At 35.1% G+C, this 18699-nt stretch overlaps 1 protein-coding gene across 2 annotated transcripts; it reads left to right on the top strand.

The window, feature by feature from the left end:
• The first annotated feature begins 1502 nt into the window (after nucleotides 1-1502).
• Nucleotides 1503-17403, top strand: LOC137820848 (acetyl-CoA carboxylase 1-like). 2 transcript variants are annotated; one of them, XM_068625131.1, is made up of 33 exons: nucleotides 1518-2204; nucleotides 2357-2471; nucleotides 2988-3359; nucleotides 3731-3937; nucleotides 4016-4177; nucleotides 4393-4485; nucleotides 4573-4668; nucleotides 4749-4922; nucleotides 5106-5199; nucleotides 6145-6332; nucleotides 6414-6464; nucleotides 6542-6581; nucleotides 7958-8082; nucleotides 8166-8282; nucleotides 8365-8439; nucleotides 8522-8578; nucleotides 8689-8793; nucleotides 9515-9601; nucleotides 9679-9870; nucleotides 9950-10138; nucleotides 10294-10404; nucleotides 10499-10585; nucleotides 10668-10844; nucleotides 11246-11323; nucleotides 11424-11546; nucleotides 11762-12031; nucleotides 12156-12496; nucleotides 12951-13188; nucleotides 13286-13641; nucleotides 13733-13946; nucleotides 14491-14667; nucleotides 14769-16922; nucleotides 17029-17403. In XM_068625131.1, exons 3-33 carry the CDS (start codon nucleotides 3012-3014, stop codon nucleotides 17083-17085), a joined length of 6783 nt encoding a protein of 2260 aa, XP_068481232.1. In that variant the 5' UTR covers nucleotides 1518-2204; nucleotides 2357-2471; nucleotides 2988-3011; the 3' UTR covers nucleotides 17086-17403. The 2 variants fall into 2 exon arrangements, with proteins under 2 accessions (XP_068481231.1, XP_068481232.1); XM_068625130.1 differs by lacking the exon at nucleotides 2357-2471 and having other exon boundaries at nucleotides 1503-2204.
• Nucleotides 17404-18699: the final 1296 nt, after the last annotated feature.

Raw genomic sequence — 18699 nt, 5'->3', positions numbered from 1 at the left:
ACTTCTCTTCAATAAAATAGTTTTTGTATCAGTAATGCAAGTCAAAGAGATATTGTTACATGAAGTATTTTCTCATCAATGACAGCAGTAACAATAAATATATTATTAATAACATTTACAATTTTCTTTAAATATATATTTCTCTCTACATATATATATATATATATATATATATATATTTTGAGTGAAATAACTAACAAAATTAACATAAGTGCTTAACCAAAGAAGTTATTTTTTTTAACATGTTAACATAAAATTATATGCAGTGTATAAATAATTTTCCTTTGGAGGAACAAATTATTAGAAAATGTGAAGAAACAGGACACTTGTCTGCTTATATGATTCTTTCTTGTGATATTATTAATATTTTTGAAAAATTTGTGCTTGGCCAATGGGCACGTGTAATAAATCCACGTTGAAATCATTTTATGCCAGAAAAAAAATCCATTGTAAGACCTAAGCACAGCCACTAATAAACTATTGGTTGGCAAAATAAAATTGGTCATCACCTACCAACTTTGTAACATAAAAAAATGGTTACATATTCTTCTGCGTTTTGAGTCAATTCATGTTGTTTGAGCCCATTTTGTTTTACCTTGTGAAATTTATTAAGAAAAATAAAAGAAATTGATGAAGTAGGACCTTTTGGTGTGTCTTTCTTTCTCTTCACACATTAAATTAAAACCAAAATGAAGGGCGGTAGATAAAGGTGAGGATGTCATGAATAGACCTAACTCCCAACAACAACCGAAGCAAAATTTATTGGAATTCTATCTACGCTTATATATGTGAATATTAACTATTAACAAATAATCACTCAATTACAATTTTACCCATACCAATAATGACAAAGACAGACTGTTAAGTAGTGCAAGAAATCATTTCTTATGCTATTAAACAATGTTAATCTCTTATGCTATTTATACACTAATCATGACCATTAAAAACATTAAATTTAAATCTGGCAAAATTTGTCCCATTTTAAGTTACACACACGTGCTATAAACTTACTAATGATCTGTTTTTTTTTATCCGAGTTAGTTTTCATATATTTTGTGTAAATTCAGTTTTGTTTCCAATTTTATAATTTTTTAGATGAGTAGAAATTTACAGTTAGACCACATCACAGTGCACACAGTATACACTTTAATTGATTTTGTCTTATTTCGGTGTGTATATGTTATTACTAAATGTTTATTAATATATAAACTTAGAATTCTTATGTTTTTTTTTTATTAAAAAGTGTAATTTTATCTTGAAAAACTTGCAAAATTTAATACATTTATTGAGTAAATTACTGAAGTGATTTTTTTAATTGAAGATGTGTACATAGCAAACTTGTTTAACTTAAGAAAAATATTTTGATGGCGAAAAAAAAATGGGAAGGAAATGGTGGTGCCTTAAAAAATTGATTTGATTAACTGAAATTAATATGATACATATGTGGATAATGGGAATTTGATATAAAATAATACTTAAAAATGGATAGAAGTGGAGACGATGGGTTTTGTAATTGTAATTGTAATTGAAATTGATGAAGTTGGAGGAAGGAACACAGCTTCCATATTTGACTCATACAGGGAAGAAGGGTTGGTGGAGAAGAGCAGTGACCACCAACAGAACAAAACAACAACACAACGCATAGTCAAGAGAGGCACCTCAATCATGCTACATATTTGTTTACATGTGTTGTGGTAGATTAGATTCATTCATCCCTTTCGTGACGTCACATTCATCTCCTCCTTCTACCCAGCCAAACCCCAATTCTTTGAACCCCTTTTTTACTCATTATTTGAATTATCACAACTAATTTATTCGCACCACTCACAAAGGAGAGAGAAAGAGAGAGAGAGAGAGAGAGGGGGTAGCTAGGAACTACTACTAATACTAGTTCCTCAAGAGGAGTGGCAAAGGCAGGTACCACGTGCAGCTTTCATTGAATAGAGAGACCCAACCCAACCCAAACCTACCTCACTCAATCCCATCCAACTTTTTCACTATTTGGTTTGGTTTGGTTTGCTTTGTGCATGATCATTGACACTGATCGTCATCACCATTTACATGGAATAGCCCAACAACTCTCTCACTTGTAATTCACCTTCTTAAGCTCCCAATGCTTTTCCAACTCCCACCAATTTTGTAGAATAAAATTAAAAACAACAAAAATAAATTCTTGATTTCGTCACCTCAGCTTTCTTCCCAAGGTATGTGCTGTGATCGTTTCTCTTCTTCCTTTTGTGTTCCCTGTGTGTGATTCACTTTTACTTCATTTCTGTTTTTTTTTTCGTTTTTATTTTATGCATGCCGCCTTTATTTAAATGTTCAAAACTCTCTGAATTGTATGTTGTTGGTGAAGGAAAACAAGAGCCTTTTTATGCCCTTTTGTTTGGAATTGGTTTTGGTTTGGAGGCTCCAGTAAAAAAGTGTCTGTGTGCTGAATCGGAAGTTAGAGGGGTTAATTGATTGAAAAGGTAGTAGTGAGTTATCATTAGATGCTGACCTTTTCTTTTATCATTTTTTTTTTCAATTGATGTTTTCGCCATACCGCATCTGAGAGTGAGAGTGAACTAGTTGGCGGTGTTTGGTTGTTTGTATCTTAGAGTGAAAACTGCAGATTTGGGAGGAATGGATTTGTGACAATTTTACTTGTGGAATTCTGATTTGCCAAAATGAGTTAATCATATCAGCCACAATCTGGAGTTTCTTGCCAAGTCCAGACGTGGTTGACCAAAAAGAACTTTACAACTTTTTTTTTGTTTGTCCATTTTCTTTTACATCATGCTGAAGATGCCAGTAAAAGTTGAGATGGATTTTGTACTGCTCAATTATATGCTTTATCTTGAGTTCATCTACATAATTTGTTCCAATGATTCTTCAGAAAGTTTACTGAACAAGCAATATAAATTGAAAGAAAGAATCCTAGCTCCTAATTTATTCTCGCATGTCTTGAGCTGCTGGTAATCTTTTTTTTGTTATGTTGTACATAGGAGACATACAGAAGGAGAACAATAATGGCTGACATTGGGCGTCGGAATGGATATCCAAATAGTGTACAGCCAAATAGGCACCCTGCTGCAATATCTGAAGTAGATGAATTCTGCAGTGCCCTTGGCGGAAACAGGCCAATTCATAGCATTTTAATTGCAAACAATGGAATGGCAGCAGTCAAGTTCATACGTAGTGTTAGAAGCTGGGCCAATGAGACATTTGGCACAGAGAAAGCCATCTTGTTGGTTGCCATGGCTACTCCAGAGGACATGAGAATCAATGCGGAACATATAAGAATAGCCGATCAATTTGTCGAAGTACCTGGTGGGACCAATAACAATAACTATGCCAATGTGCAGCTTATTCTTGAGGTGTGTGATGTTGACTTCATGAGATTCTATAATTCAACATGTCAAGCATATTTTGTTAAGGAAAGTAAAAAAAGACTAAGAACGGATGGAAATTATACTTGGCCATGTAGATTTCATTTTTCTGATTTTATAAAGGTTATCAATTTGAATGTCGTCTACAAAGAATATAATGCTATTGATCTTCCAGACATAAAATATTCATTCTATAAAAATTCTCATTGCACAATTTGTTCATGTTGCTGGCTACTTTTATGTTGCCTATAGATCAATGCAGTTCATTCTTGTCGCTATACTGATTTCAGTTCTTATGTAGAACTTTTGACCTATATAACTTACAAATTCTGTGTACTGGCATACAATGTACTGTCCAGATGGCTGAGATAACTCATGTTGATGCGGTGTGGCCTGGTTGGGGTCATGCTTCAGAAAATCCTGAGCTTCCAGATGCGTTGAAAGCAAGAGGAATTGTATTTCTTGGACCTCCTGCCGTATCTATGGCTGCTTTGGGAGATAAAATTGGTTCATCCTTGATTGCTCAAGCAGCAGAAGTGCCAACCCTTCGATGGAGTGGTTCTCATGTAGATTTCAATCTCCCATTATAGTGCTTTTCTGTTGTGAGTGATGCCCTGCTCATGAGTTGAAGTTTCTTCTTACAGGTGAAAATTCCTCCTGAAAGTTCCTTGATTACTATTCCTGATGAAATTTATCGGGAAGCATGTGTGTACACAACAGAGGAAGCAGTAGCGAGTTGTCAAGTTGTAGGATACCCTGCCATGATCAAAGCATCTTGGGGTGGTGGTGGTAAAGGAATAAGAAAGGTTTGCTTACATAAACACTACTGTAGCATTTAGAAAATCCTATAGCATTCACGCTGTAACTCTTGTAACCTAACTTTGTCTTCCAGTAGTATGTTAATTGTTTTCAAATTGAAAACTGTGTATATATCCATAAGAACAAGAAACATTTTTTGCAATCTTATTTTGGTATGATTTATTTGGCAAACTTTAGATACTAACAGTCTATGGATTTTTAGGTTCATAATGATGATGAGGTAAGGGCATTGTTCAAGCAAGTTCAAGGTGAAGTTCCCGGTTCACCTATATTTATAATGAAGGTTGCATCCCAGGTTAGATAATCCACTGAACTTTGATCTGAAAGGACATGATTATAGGGCCTTGGTCAAATTCTGACAATCTCTTTTGTTTCTAAGTAGAGTCGACATCTAGAAGTCCAGTTACTTTGTGATCAGTACGGAAATGTAGCTGCTTTGCATAGTCGTGATTGCAGTATTCAAAGGAGGCACCAAAAGGTACCCAAACGTTTTGTTGCCCACCAAATTTTCATGGTGAAATGGATCTCTCAAATTGCCTAATCAATCGTCTGTAACAGATTATTGAGGAGGGCCCCATTACCGTAGCACCCATAGAAACAGTGAAACAACTGGAACAAGCAGCTAGAAGGTTGGCTAAATCTGTAAATTATGTCGGGGCAGCTACTGTTGAGTATCTTTTTAGTATGGAAACTGGAGAGTACTACTTTTTAGAGTTGAACCCTCGGCTACAGGTAGCCCTCAACTACCTTTTAGCTTAGTACTTATGTTTGGAAAATGCTTCTGTTATATTTTTGAAGATTTTGTGAGGATGGTGGCGGGTTTGAAATCTGTTCTTCCTACTTTCCAGACCTTGTTTGTTTTTATGTTATTTTTTTTCACCATCAGTGATTGTTTTGTTATTGATTGTTATATAGGTTGAACATCCTGTTACTGAGTGGATAGCAGAGATAAATCTGCCAGCAGCCCAAGTTGCCGTTGGGATGGGTGTCCCTCTCTGGCAAATTCCTGGTACAACTTCAGATATTTTCTTTAGGTTAAATTATTCACTTGATCCCTTGGAAGCACTGATAACTTTGTAAAATAGCATGTTATCATATCCGACACTTTTTGAATATGACACTTGTCTGACACGCCTTCAACACTTGTATGACACTCTCCAACTATGTCATAACTATTCTTTTTAGTTCTTACACCTCTTTGAATAATCTTGGAAACTTAGACACGTTTTGAACACAAGTAAAGAGAGTGAACCTCACCTATTATTGATTAAACACTTTCTAAAGTAAGAAAAATTTGAAGAAACCAACTTATATTATAAACTTTGTGAGCCTCATAATTTTTTTGTGGATGTTTGTTTTCATAAGGCTTAACTAGTTATTTTGACTTTTAAGATGTATGTTTCCAAAATTTAATTGAGGGTCATTATTATAGAAAAACTATAACTTTACAAATTTGTTTTTAGTGTGAATCATATAAATTTTAATTCTCATTTGAGATTTTGTAATGTTAAAATAAATATTAGATGTGTTGCTGTGTCCTAACCTATACTTTGGACATTAGCCATTCCTGATGTCCATGTCAATGATCCTGTCTCTGTATCAGAGTTGGTGTTTCATTATAGTTGTCCCCGCTTTAAATTTGTTCACAGCATGAGAAAATTTTAAGTTTTAGTCCCTACACTGTCATAAAAGATAAGTTTTCGCCTTATAGCCAAAACTAGAGATTTTTTCTTTCAGTGTAAATCTGCTACTAAACCTTCCTTACATTGTTTAATTTCCACACAAAAATTATTAGGGACTAAAAATTGCAATTTTCTCGTATAAACTTAAACTTAAAATGTGGAAAACGGTTTGGACCCAATGAATAGCTTAACCTATTCTTCACTATTATTTGATTTCTTTTCTATTAATTGATTTGATTTCTTACATGTATTTCATGTGTCTCCTTTAATAGAAATAAGGCGTTTCTATGGGGTGGAGCATGGTGGAGGGTATGATGCTTGGAGAAAAACTTCAGTTTTAGCTACCCCTTTTGATTTTGACAAAGCACAATCCACAAGGCCAAAAGGTCATTGTGTGGCTGTGCGAGTGACTAGTGAGGACCCTGATGATGGCTTTAAGCCCACAAGTGGCAAAGTGCAGGTTAACTACCAAGTCCAATAACAATATCGTCTTTTGCTTCACTCATCATGTAACTTGTACTGAGTTCAAGTATATGTGCAGGAGCTTAGTTTTAAAAGCAAGCCAAATGTGTGGGCATACTTCTCGGTCAAGGTAAGTCTTCTGTTTCTTCGGATGTAGGCATAACTAAATGTTGTGGTGCTAAAATTTGTTGAATTATATATTTGCAGTCTGGAGGAGGAATTCATGAATTCTCAGATTCACAGTTTGGTAAGTAGTAAAATTAATTAAATAACAAGTAAATAAATTAACTATTATTGATTTTCAAATGAGTAATATATCATTATGATCTTCAATTGGGAACTTGCATATTCCATAGTATTATGTTGACATTGTTTAGAATTCACACACCACCTGCCTCAATTATTGGGTGTAACTTATTTATTTGTTGGAAAACTTCATTTAACGGGAAGTGTTTTTAAGATGTAAACATGGTAACAGAGCCTATATTAAGCCTCCTTTTCGGTAGGCATCTAGAGAGGAGAGGTGTTAGAAGTCTCACATCACTTGCCTCAATTCGCGAAGTGCAACTTATATATCAGTTGGACAATCTTCTCTCTGAGATTTTAGGATGGAATCTATTAGATATATTACGATATGAATCTATTTTGTTCAATTTTACCTTCTCCATCTTCTTTCAATGCACAATGAGCAGTACACCTCACTTGTTATGGGACATATGATTAGTATTTGAACTCATGATCTTAGTAGTAGAGCCAAGCCAAGAGCTAGGATGTACAGTTGGGTTTGATTAAAGGTTGGTAAAACGGAAATTTAAATGTATTTTTCAACATATATGTGTCCAGGCACACATTTCCTTGTGTATGTAAAATTGTTCTTCATAGGTCTCTACATTAAGAAGTGGTAATAGTTTCTTGAGGGTGAGCCTTGGCACAAAAATAATGTTCCGCCTTGGTGACTAGTTGATTATGAGTTCTAATCCAAATATACTTCTTTGCATATGCAAGAATAAGGTTATGTACAAGGACCCTCTTTCATACTTGCAATGCGTAGCGTTTTTGCACTGTGGTATGTTAGCTTTTTTGTGGCATAATAGTTTCTTAACATGCAATGGCTGCGTAAGTGACAATTCATTGTCATTGCAGTTTTATGTTGGTTATCAAGTGGTATTAAAAGGACTATGTATCACCCTATAGTTATATAAGGAGTAACAACATTGTGATATATTTACTCAAAATTTTACAACCTTCTTTTCCTGTGTTATATTTCTCTGTGATAAACAAAAAGAGAGAGTGGCATTTCAAGTTAAGGGGGTAGAGTAGGAAAAATGTCATGGAAATGGAGGGAGGTTCTTTTAGACTTCAGGTGCTAGGGAATAGAGATGATATTGTTGAGCAAAGAAGCAAAACATCATGTCCACTCAGTTCTCTCAGATTTAGTGAGAGCTTCTGATAATGATTTTGAAATATTGGTTCTTCTGTTAAGTAATGTACATAACAAACTTCATTATTGGTGAATTTGTAACTGTAAGGTGTAAATTCTCCATAACATTTTTGTTCTATTTACACAATTCCCATACTATACTCACCTTATATTATCTTATAATTTCGTTTCTTTTACTCCAGGGCATGTGTTCGCTTTTGGAGAATCTAGGGCTTTAGCAATTGCAAATATGGTTCTAGGGCTGAAGGAGATTCAAATTCGGGGAGAAATCCGTACCAATGTTGATTACACGATTGATCTTCTGAATGTAAATTACTCACACGATTGCAAGTTGTTTTATGAAAGGTGTTTAAAATCCTGAAGTGACAATAGTACAATATTTGATCACAGGCTTCTGACTACAGAGACAACAAAATTCACACAGGTTGGCTGGACAGTAGAATTGCAATGCGGGTTAGAGCAGAGAGGCCTCCGTGGTATCTTTCTGTTGTTGGAGGGGCACTCTATGTAAGCAAACTTGTTTTTTATATCCTTTATCTTCTTTAGCTTTGGTTAGTTTGATTAACTGTGATTCTTGCAATTAATGCAGAAAGCTTCTGCTAGCAGTGCAGCTTTGGTTTCAGACTATGTTGGCTATCTTGAAAAGGGACAAATCCCTCCCAAGGTATTGTGAATGGGAAGACCATATATTTTCACAGTGCCTTTAAACCCTATAGTGATGCTAATCTTTTTTGCAACTGTTACAGCACATATCTCTTGTCCATTCTCAAGTGTCCTTGAACATTGAGGGAAGCAAATATACGGTATGTATTCTTGTATATGTCAATTTGGTTTTCTCCTTACCTTTGTTGTACTTATGCCATCCCAGGAAAGAATAAATTTGTGTAATTCATATCTTGTAAAAAAATTCTAGATTGACATGATTCGAGGTGGATCTGGAAGTTATAGATTGAGAATGAATCAATCAGAGATGGAAGCAGAAATACATACTTTACGTGATGGAGGTTTGCTAATGCAGGCAAGTATTTGTTCTCTAAACACTTATATATGCATGTTTTTTATTTTGTAGTTTTCCACATAACAATTCTATTTATCATACTCAAATTTATATCATCCCATGGTTTATGAACATTTTACATTACTATTTCAATCTCAATTAGATTCTTTTGGTATAATTTCGATATGCACAATTGCTGCTGCCCTGGCTTCTAAAATTTTAGTATCATGATTTAATTGTTTAGCATAAACGATTTCTGAATGCATCGTGCTTCTCTATCAGTATGTTACAGAAATGTTATGTATGAAAAAGTACTTAACTTTTTCTAGAGATGTTCAGACCTTTTTTTTTCAAACATTGGAAAGGAATGTGGGCATTTAAGTACAACTGATTTATCATTATTTAATGATTGCATTATTTTATTAGAGTTAAGACTCAAAGCAGACCATATCTAGAAAGAGACTTATTAAAGCAACAAATAATACTTTAGTATGGATAGTCTATGATTGGCCTCTTTAGAAGAAATGATATGTGTATCTAAAGTGCATTTTTTAATTCATGGTAGTCATAAAGTAGAATTATTCACCAAAAAAATATAAACTGGGTAATTATTGTGCTGCATCAATAACTTTATCTTCAATTTGGCTAACAGTGTAGTTTAACCTAATCCCTATTTTACAACTAGTCTTTTGTTCTATATCTGGTTCTTGAGTTACTAACTAGAAGTTTCCACTTGTTACAGCTGGATGGAAACAGTCATGTAATATATGCAGAGGAAGAAGCAGCTGGAACTCGCCTTCTAATTGATGGAAGGACTTGCTTGCTTCAGGTGAAATGAGTTTATTTTAACATTAACTATTTCTTTTGTGTCCAAGGTAAGTTTTTAAACCTACTTTGTCTATACAGAATGATCATGATCCATCAAAGTTGGTGGCGGAGACACCATGCAAGCTTTTGAGATATTTGGTTGAAGATGACAGTCATGTTGATGCTGACACACCATATGCTGAAGTTGAGGTCATGAAAATGTGCATGCCTCTTCTTTCACCTGCTTCTGGGATTATTCATTTCAAAATGTCTGAAGGTCAAGCAATGCAGGTATTTAGCATTCTATTCCACATAGGAAGTACAGGTGCTCAAATTGTAGAAGATAAATAAATATTATCACCTTTTGCAGGCTGGTGAACTTATAGCAAGTCTTGACCTAGATGATCCTTCAGCTGTAAGAAAGGCAGAACCCTTCACGGGGAGCTTCCCAGTCCTAGGACCTCCTACTGCAATTTCTGGTAAAGTTCATCAAAAATGCGCTGCAAGCTTAAATGCTGCACGGATGATTCTTGCTGGGTATGAGCACAATATTGATGAAGTGAGTAAAGTCTTCACCTTGATTCATAAACACTATAGTTTTATTGCATTCTAGGTGGTTGAGTGATCTGTTACGGATAGGAGATTTTTGGGTTCTATTATTATTGTGAGACATATATATGCTTGTCTTGTTAACAATCTAAACAACTATATCAGGTTGTGCAAAGTTTGCTTAATTGTCTTGATAGTCCTGAGTTGCCTTTCCTTCAATGGCAAGAGTGTCTGGCAGTTTTGGCAACCCGTCTTCCCAAAGATCTAAAAAATGAGGTACAGGGATACCGTGCTGTGTTTTTTTTTTTCTTTCTCTGGTTTAGTATTTCAAAAATAATCTAAGCTGGTGTTGAACTGTGTGGCTTTTCAGTTGGAATCAAGATATAAGGAGTTCGAGAGGATTTCAAGCTCCCAAATTGTTGATTTCCCTGCCAAATTATTGAAGGGAATTCTTGAAGTATGTTTCCTTTCCTGAATTGTTCATGTTGGTGTTTTCCCTTCTAATGTGAATAATTTATGAGGCATGTTTTACCCTGCAGGCTCATCTTTCTTCCTGTCCTGACAAAGAAAAAGGAGCCCAAGAAAGACTAGTTGAACCTCTGCTGAGTCTTGTTAAGTCTTATGAGGGTGGAAGAGAGAGCCATGCCCATATAATTGTTCAATCCCTTTTTGAAGAATATCTTTCTGTTGAGGAATTATTTAGCGACAATATTCAGGTTATTATAATTATTCAGCTGGTTGGGTAATCTGTTTTGACCTTTTATGACTTCTGCCCACCAAAGTAGTTTTTTTTCCTGGTTGATGTTAATACTTCCAAGAATCTTTGGTTCATTGTGCATTATTATTTCTAGTTCTTTCAAGATTCAAACTGATAATTATATATTTTTCTTTCTTTGTCTCAATGAAATGGTTTCTTTATTGTCTTGGGGAGCTTTATACAAAAACTGATAAAAACAGTTTAGTTTTCTTCTTTTGCCTGTTCATTTGAATTTACAAATTACTGGTCTATCTGGCAACAAAATATACACTAGGAACTAAGTAACTTTTCTAATATGAAAGTTGTTTTCTTTATCTTTTAGTTTTCTAGAATATTCATGTCCCTTCCCTTGATGTCTAGGCTGATGTAATTGAACGTCTGCGTCTTCAATACAAGAAAGATCTATTGAAGATTGTTGATATAGTGCTCTCTCATCAGGTATGAACTTTTATAACAACTTCAGCTATGGTGTTTTGCTTCCTTGATGCCGTGTTGACATTATACAGCAATTGAGTTAACTGCATTTTGTGATTTTCAGGGTGTCAAGAGTAAAAATAAGCTGATATTGCGTCTGATGGATAAATTGGTTTACCCTAACCCTGCTGCCTATAGGGATCAGTTAATCCGTTTTTCCTTACTCAACCATACAAATTATTCAGAGGTTGGACATTACCCTGAGAAATTCTGTTCAAGCTGAAATAGAATTCCATGTTATTCATCACATATTTTTAGGACATGGCATCTCTTCTACTTGGAGAGCATTGTGAATATATATATCCTTCAATTATCTACTTTCCATTTCATCTTGCGGATGATACTTTTACATCTTTGGAACATTTTGAGTGGAATCCTGAATTTATAATTATCTTGATGCAGTTGGCACTAAAGGCAAGTCAACTGCTGGAACAAACTAAATTAAGTGAACTTCGATCCAACATTGCTAGAAGTCTTTCTGAACTAGAGATGTTCACGGAGGATGGTGAAAATATTGATACTCCCAAAAGGAAGAGTGCCATCAATGACCGAATGGAGGACCTCGTTAGTGCTCCTTTGGCTGTTGAAGATGCCCTTGTGGGTTTATTCGATCACAGTGATCACACCCTTCAGAGGAGGGTCGTGGAAACTTATATACGCAGACTCTATCAGGTATTTCAGTTTTACTGCTAGTTTCATATTTTAAAATTTTTCTGACTTTGTTATATTTGGCCTTGGGGGAGGTGATGAAAGGAGATTAACAAATGCTTTTCTAATTTCTAATATTTTCTATCAGCCGTATCTTGTCAAAGGGAGTGTCAGGATGCAATGGCACAGGTCTGGTCTTATTGCCACATGGGAGTTCTATGATGAGTACATTGAAAGGAAGAATGGGGTTGAAGACCTAACTTTGAAGAAATCAATCGAGGAGAAAGACAGTGAGAAAAAGTGGGGAGTGATGGTTGTAATTAAATCTCTTCAATTTTTGTCTGCAATTATCAGTGCTGCATTGAGGGAGGCAACCAATAACCTTCATGAAGCCCTGACAAGTGGTTCTGCGGAACCAGTTAACCATGGTAATATGATGCATATTGGATTAGTGGGCATAAACAACCAGATGAGTTTGTTGCAAGACAGGTACTGTATCAGTAACTACTCATATTAGTTTGAACCTTTTGTTTTTGTTTTTTTCCAAATTGTTGAAGCATCAATGGTTTTATAGCTTTATTTTGTTTGAGATTTATAGAGTAGTTCTGATGTTTTAGCTATTGGTTTGATGATTGGGATCAATATGGGACCACTAACTAAAATTAAAATTACAGTTTTCTAGAAGAAACAAAGTGTAGATGGGACTAGTGTGCTCTTTGTTTAGCTACTGATCTGGACCTACTCTCTCTTCTTGATGCAAACAACTTTTGGTATTTTAGCTATTGGTTTGATGATTGGGATCAATGTGGGACCACTAACTAAAATTAAAATTACAGTTCTCTAGAAGAAAACAAAGTGTAGATGGACTAATATGTTCTTTGTTTAGCTACTGATCTGAATCTCCTCTCTCTTGTTGACACAAGCAACATCTGGTGTTTTGCAGTGGTGATGAGGATCAGGCTCAAGAAAGAATCAATAAATTAGCTAAAATACTAAAAGAGCAGGAAGTAGGCTCCACCATTAGAGCTGCAGGTGTTGGTGTAATCAGCTGTATCATCCAAAGGGATGAAGGACGTGCTCCAATGAGGCACTCTTTTCACTGGTCAGAAGAAAAGCTGTACTATGCAGAGGAACCTCTGTTGCGTCATTTGGAACCTCCACTATCCATTTATCTTGAATTGGTTAGTTATTTTTCAAGTCCCTGTACTTTAGAACGTGGGAGAAGGAAAATTCCATTTATATGCTTGATTTTAAACTCAAACATTTGTCTGATTATAGGACAAACTTAAGGGCTATGAGAATATTCGGTATACTCCATCTCGAGATCGTCAATGGCACCTCTACACGGTTATGGATAACAAGCCACAACCAATTCAAAGAATGTTTCTTCGCACACTTCTAAGACAGCCAACCACAAATGAAGGATTTTCTTCGTATCAAAGGCTGGATGCAGAAACATCTCGAATCCAATTGGCTATGTCCTTTACATCAAGGAGCATTTTTAGGTCCTTGATGGCTGCAATGGAGGAGTTGGAACTTAATGCACACAATGCCAATATAAAATCTGAGCATGCTCATATGTACCTCTATATCATACGGGAGCAACAAATAGACGATCTTGTTCCCTATCCGAAGTAATTTTAGCTACAAACCTTTTAATATATGTTCTTTTGGCATATGGCCAAGAAGCTTTTGTTTGTCTTACATTTTGTATGTTAATACCAGGAGAATTAATGTAGATGCTGGGAAAGAAGAAACAACAGTCGAGGCAATCTTGGAAGAATTGGCACAGGAAATCCATTCATCTGTTGGTGTAAGAATGCATAGATTAGGGGTTGTTGTGTGGGAAGTCAAGCTTTGGATGGCAGCCGGTGGACAGGCAAATGGTGCTTGGAGGGTCATTGTAAACAATGTGACTGGTCATACATGCACTGTACACGTAAGTCTAAATTTCAAGAAAATCTTTTCTTCATGCCACAACTTTTCCATTTTTTGTGCTTTTGAAAATAAAAGGCAAGCCCTAATTAACACAGGGCATTTTGCATATATTTGATATAGAAATGCTAATTAGCACAAGCACAAATACACTTTTCAATTCCTTTAAAGTATTTATAAACATGAAGCATTTGATAAATACCAGCTCATGTGTCAGCAATTCATTTATTTGAGTTTGTATAGAGGTCCTGTGATAAAACCTTTTGATTGATAAGTCTCTTTGGGCAGGGAAAAAGTGAGAAGAGTAATGTATTTTTTATGAAGTGGAATTTTATTCTTTTTCCTTGATATCTTAAAAAATGGATCGGTATTCACAAATTGTGACCTTTACGAAGTCAAAAAGATATATATGTGGACAATGTTGGTCTTCAATTGGTAGGGGTCAACAATATATTCTCATTGATAGCTATATCTCACCTGCATTTAAAGGATTATTAGTTGGGACTATTTATAAATATTTATTTGATTCTTAATTCGTATAATTTCAGATATACCGAGAAAAGGAGGATACCAACACTCATAAAGTGGTATATAATTCAGTCTCGGTTAAGGGTCCACTGCATGGTGTGCCAGTGAACGAAAATTATCAACCTTTGGGAGTTATTGACCGAAAACGTCTTTCAGCAAGAAAGAACGGCACCACATACTGCTATGATTTTCCTCTTGTAAGTTCTATTTAGCTGAAATATTGGTGTACCACTTTTTGTTATGACTGGATGAGACAAGAAGTCAAACCATGTTTCCTGAAGAGATATAATTCTTGCAGGCATTTGAAACTGCTTTGGAACAGTCATGGGCAGTCCAACATCCAGGATTTCAAAGAGCCAAAGATAAAAATCTTCTAAAGGTAACAGAGCTTAAATTTGCAGAGAGAGAAGGTAGCTGGGGTACTCCTCTTGTTCCTGTGGAGCATTACCCTGGACTCAATGATGTGGGTATGGTAGCCTGGTTTATGGATATGCGTACCCCTGAGTTCCCATCTGGAAGAACAATATTGGTTGTTTCAAATGATGTGACCTTCAAGGCTGGTTCTTTTGGCCCGAGAGAGGATGCTTTCTTCCGTGCTGTAACTGATCTTGCGTGTAAAAGAAAACTACCTTTAATTTATTTAGCAGCAAATTCTGGTGCCCGTTTAGGTGTAGCAGAGGAAGTCAAATCCTGTTTCAGAGTTGGTTGGTCTGAGGAATCTAGTCCTGAGCATGGCTTTCAGTATGTATATTTAACACCTGAGGACTATGCTCGGATAGAATCTTCAGTCATGGCACATGAATTAAAGCTTGAAAGTGGAGAAACTAGATGGGTTATAGATACCATTGTTGGCAAGGAGGATGGCCTTGGGGTTGAAAACTTGAGTGGCAGTGGGGCTATTGCTGGTGCTTATTCAAGGGCATACAAGGAAACTTTTACATTGACATATGTGACTGGCAGAACTGTTGGAATAGGTGCTTATCTTGCTAGGCTTGGGATGAGATGCATACAGAGGCTTGATCAGCCCATAATTCTTACTGGTTTTTCAGCACTAAACAAACTTCTTGGTCGGGAGGTATACAGCTCTCACATGCAACTTGGTGGACCCAAAATCATGGCTACAAATGGAGTAGTTCATCTTACAGTTTCCGACGATCTTGAAGGTGTTTATTCTATTTTGAAGTGGCTTAGCTACATTCCTTCTCATATAGGTGGACCGCTTCCCATTGTTAAGCCTCTTGATCCTCCAGAAAGACCAGTGGAGTATTTACCAGAAAACTCATGTGATCCTCGTGCTGCCATTTCTGGAACCCTGGATGGTAATGGAAGATGGCTGGGAGGCATCTTTGACAAGGACAGCTTTGTGGAGACACTGGAGGGATGGGCTAGAACAGTTGTTACAGGAAGGGCAAAGCTTGGAGGAATCCCTGTGGGAATTGTTGCTGTAGAAACACAGACAGTAATGCAAATAATACCTGCTGATCCTGGTCAGCTCGATTCTCATGAGAGGGTTGTTCCTCAAGCTGGGCAAGTCTGGTTTCCTGATTCTGCAACCAAGACAGCCCAAGCAATATTGGATTTCAATAGAGAAGAACTCCCGCTTTTCATTCTCGCAAATTGGAGAGGCTTTTCAGGAGGGCAAAGGGACCTTTTTGAAGGAATTCTTCAGGCTGGTTCAACTATTGTGGAAAACCTTAGAACATACAAGCAGCCCATATTTGTGTACATCCCAATGATGGGTGAACTCCGAGGTGGTGCATGGGTGGTTGTTGACAGTCAAATCAATTCAGACCACATTGAAATGTATGCTGATCAAACAGCTAAAGGTAATGTCCTTGAGCCAGAAGGAATGATTGAGATCAAATTCAGATCAAGGGAATTGTTGGAGTGTATGGGTAGACTTGATCAACAGTTGATAACTCAGAAGGCAAAACTTCAGGAAGCCAAGAGTAACAGGGACCTTGCCGCCTTTGAATCCCTACAGCAGCAGATTAAATCCCGTGAGAAACAGCTTTTGCCTGTGTATACCCAGATAGCTACAAAGTTTGCTGAACTGCATGATACTTCCTTAAGAATGGCTGCCAAGGGTGTAATTAGGGAAGTTCTGGACTGGCGTAACTCCCGGGCTGTCTTCTACCAGAGACTTCACCGAAGAATTGGAGAGCAGTCACTGATCAACAGTGTGAGAGATGCTGCGGGTGATCATTTGTCACATGCATCTGCAATGAACTTGCTCAAAGAATGGTATTTGAATTCTGATATTGCCAATGGTAGAGAAGATGCATGGTTGGATGATGAAGCCTTCTTCAAATGGAAAAATAATCCTGCACATTACGAGAATAAACTAAAGGAACTGCGTGTGCAGAAAGTGTTACTTCAATTGACAAACATTGGTGACTCAGCTCTAGATTTGCAAGCTCTACCTCAGGGTCTTGCTGCCCTTTTAAGCAACGTAAGAACTTGAACTTTTCATTTCATTACCTATGTTGTTACTAATTGTTTTGTTTACTGTTTATGTTTATTACTTGCTTCATTATATCTTGGAAATTTTGGTGCAGTTGGAGCCTTCGGGTCGTGGGAAGTTGACTGATGAACTTCGAAAGGTACTTGGTTAAAGGACTCTGTCTGTGTGTTATAAATGTAAGGGATTGTGTCCCTTGGCCAAGTTGTTGTCCCCAAGGCAAAGGAGGAAGTAGCATATCCCTCATTACTGAAGGGATCCGTTGCTTCAAATTGTAAATGACATTAGTCTTGGATTGATAATTAAATTATGCAGTTAGAGGATCAACACCAGCATCGCCATGTTCCATCTATTTATTGGCTGGTTGATTAATTCTCTTCCTACGTTTGAATAAAAATGTAATAACGTGTAAACTTTGTTTTTCTATGCATAACAATTTTGGGTAGTCCATATATGTAACTTTTTTTTATCAGATAGCATTATTTTCACTTTTATTTCTCCATCAGTATCATTTTGTTTTCATTTTCCAATTCAATACTCTTTTCTTTTTATTTTCTTATTTAATACCGTTGTTTCCATGATTTCATTTTGTATTTTCAAAAAAAAAAACTCTTAGAATTTAGATTTTGGGATGGTATTTTTAGAATTTTTTATTTCCTGGAATGAATGGAAAAGAAAAAAAGAAATATAAAATAGAATAAAAATAAATTTAAGAACCAATAAAATAAAATAATTTTTATGTAAAAAATGTTTTAAAAGTTTTAATTAAAAATGGGAAGAATAAATTTTAAATATTTATAAAATTATAGTGAATTTAAATATTTATAAAATTGAATTAGAAGAAAATTTGAAATTTGAAAATTAAAAATTAAATATATAAAAATTTAAGAAGAAATATCAATACAAAAAGAATTAAATAAAATATCTTTTATGTAAATAAATATTATGAGTAAAATAAATGTAATTGTAACATTATTTTGCTTTTTTTTGCATTTTAATAGTAAATTTGAATTGTGGAGAATAAATTATAATACATTTGTAAATATATTTTTATAATAAAATTCAAATGAAAAAATTATAATAAATTATACTGTTGGTGCCAAATTAAATGTTGGTATTTTTTTATTAAAAAGATATCAAAATAAGTAATAGTAAAAATTAAATAAATTTGTTTGGATATTTTATAAAAAAAAATATTAACTGAATAACGGTGTAATGACTTGTCCCTCCAAAGTCTAGTTGGGTAGCGAAAGTAAATTGTTGCAACCCTTTCTTCTGCTTTCCTGTGAAATTTTTCTGAGGATAACTTCTTTTGTAAGATCATTCTCCTTTTGATAAGAAAAACTTTTGGTGTCATAAAATTGAATGTACATCTTTCAATGGGACATTCTTTCATTGATCCATCATAGTGAACAATGATATATAATGAAGTTATTTGTTTACAACAAACAAAATGTTGGGTGTGTAATAGAAAAGGAAAGATGGAGAAATGAAAGATGTTGAGTGTGACATACCTATTTAGTATAACATAAAAAAAGGAAAAAATAAATAAAAAATAACTAAAAAAAATCTAATATTCAGCATATTCTTTTCTTATTTTATTTTATCGTCTTATATCTCTTATCTTTATCTTGTTTTGATTTTTTTATATTTTTTTATCTTTATCTTATTTTGTTTTGATTTTATTTTATATCTTTTATGTTTTTAGTTATTATTTTTTTTCTGCCTTTATTTATTTATTTCTGTTTTTATTTTTATTTTTATTGTT

This window comes from Phaseolus vulgaris, chromosome 9 (genome assembly GCF_000499845.2).
Source record: "Phaseolus vulgaris cultivar G19833 chromosome 9, P. vulgaris v2.0, whole genome shotgun sequence".
In the NCBI taxonomy this organism is placed as follows: Eukaryota; Viridiplantae; Streptophyta; class Magnoliopsida; order Fabales; family Fabaceae; genus Phaseolus; species Phaseolus vulgaris.
This window is presented reverse-complemented; position numbering and strand designations above follow the sequence as displayed.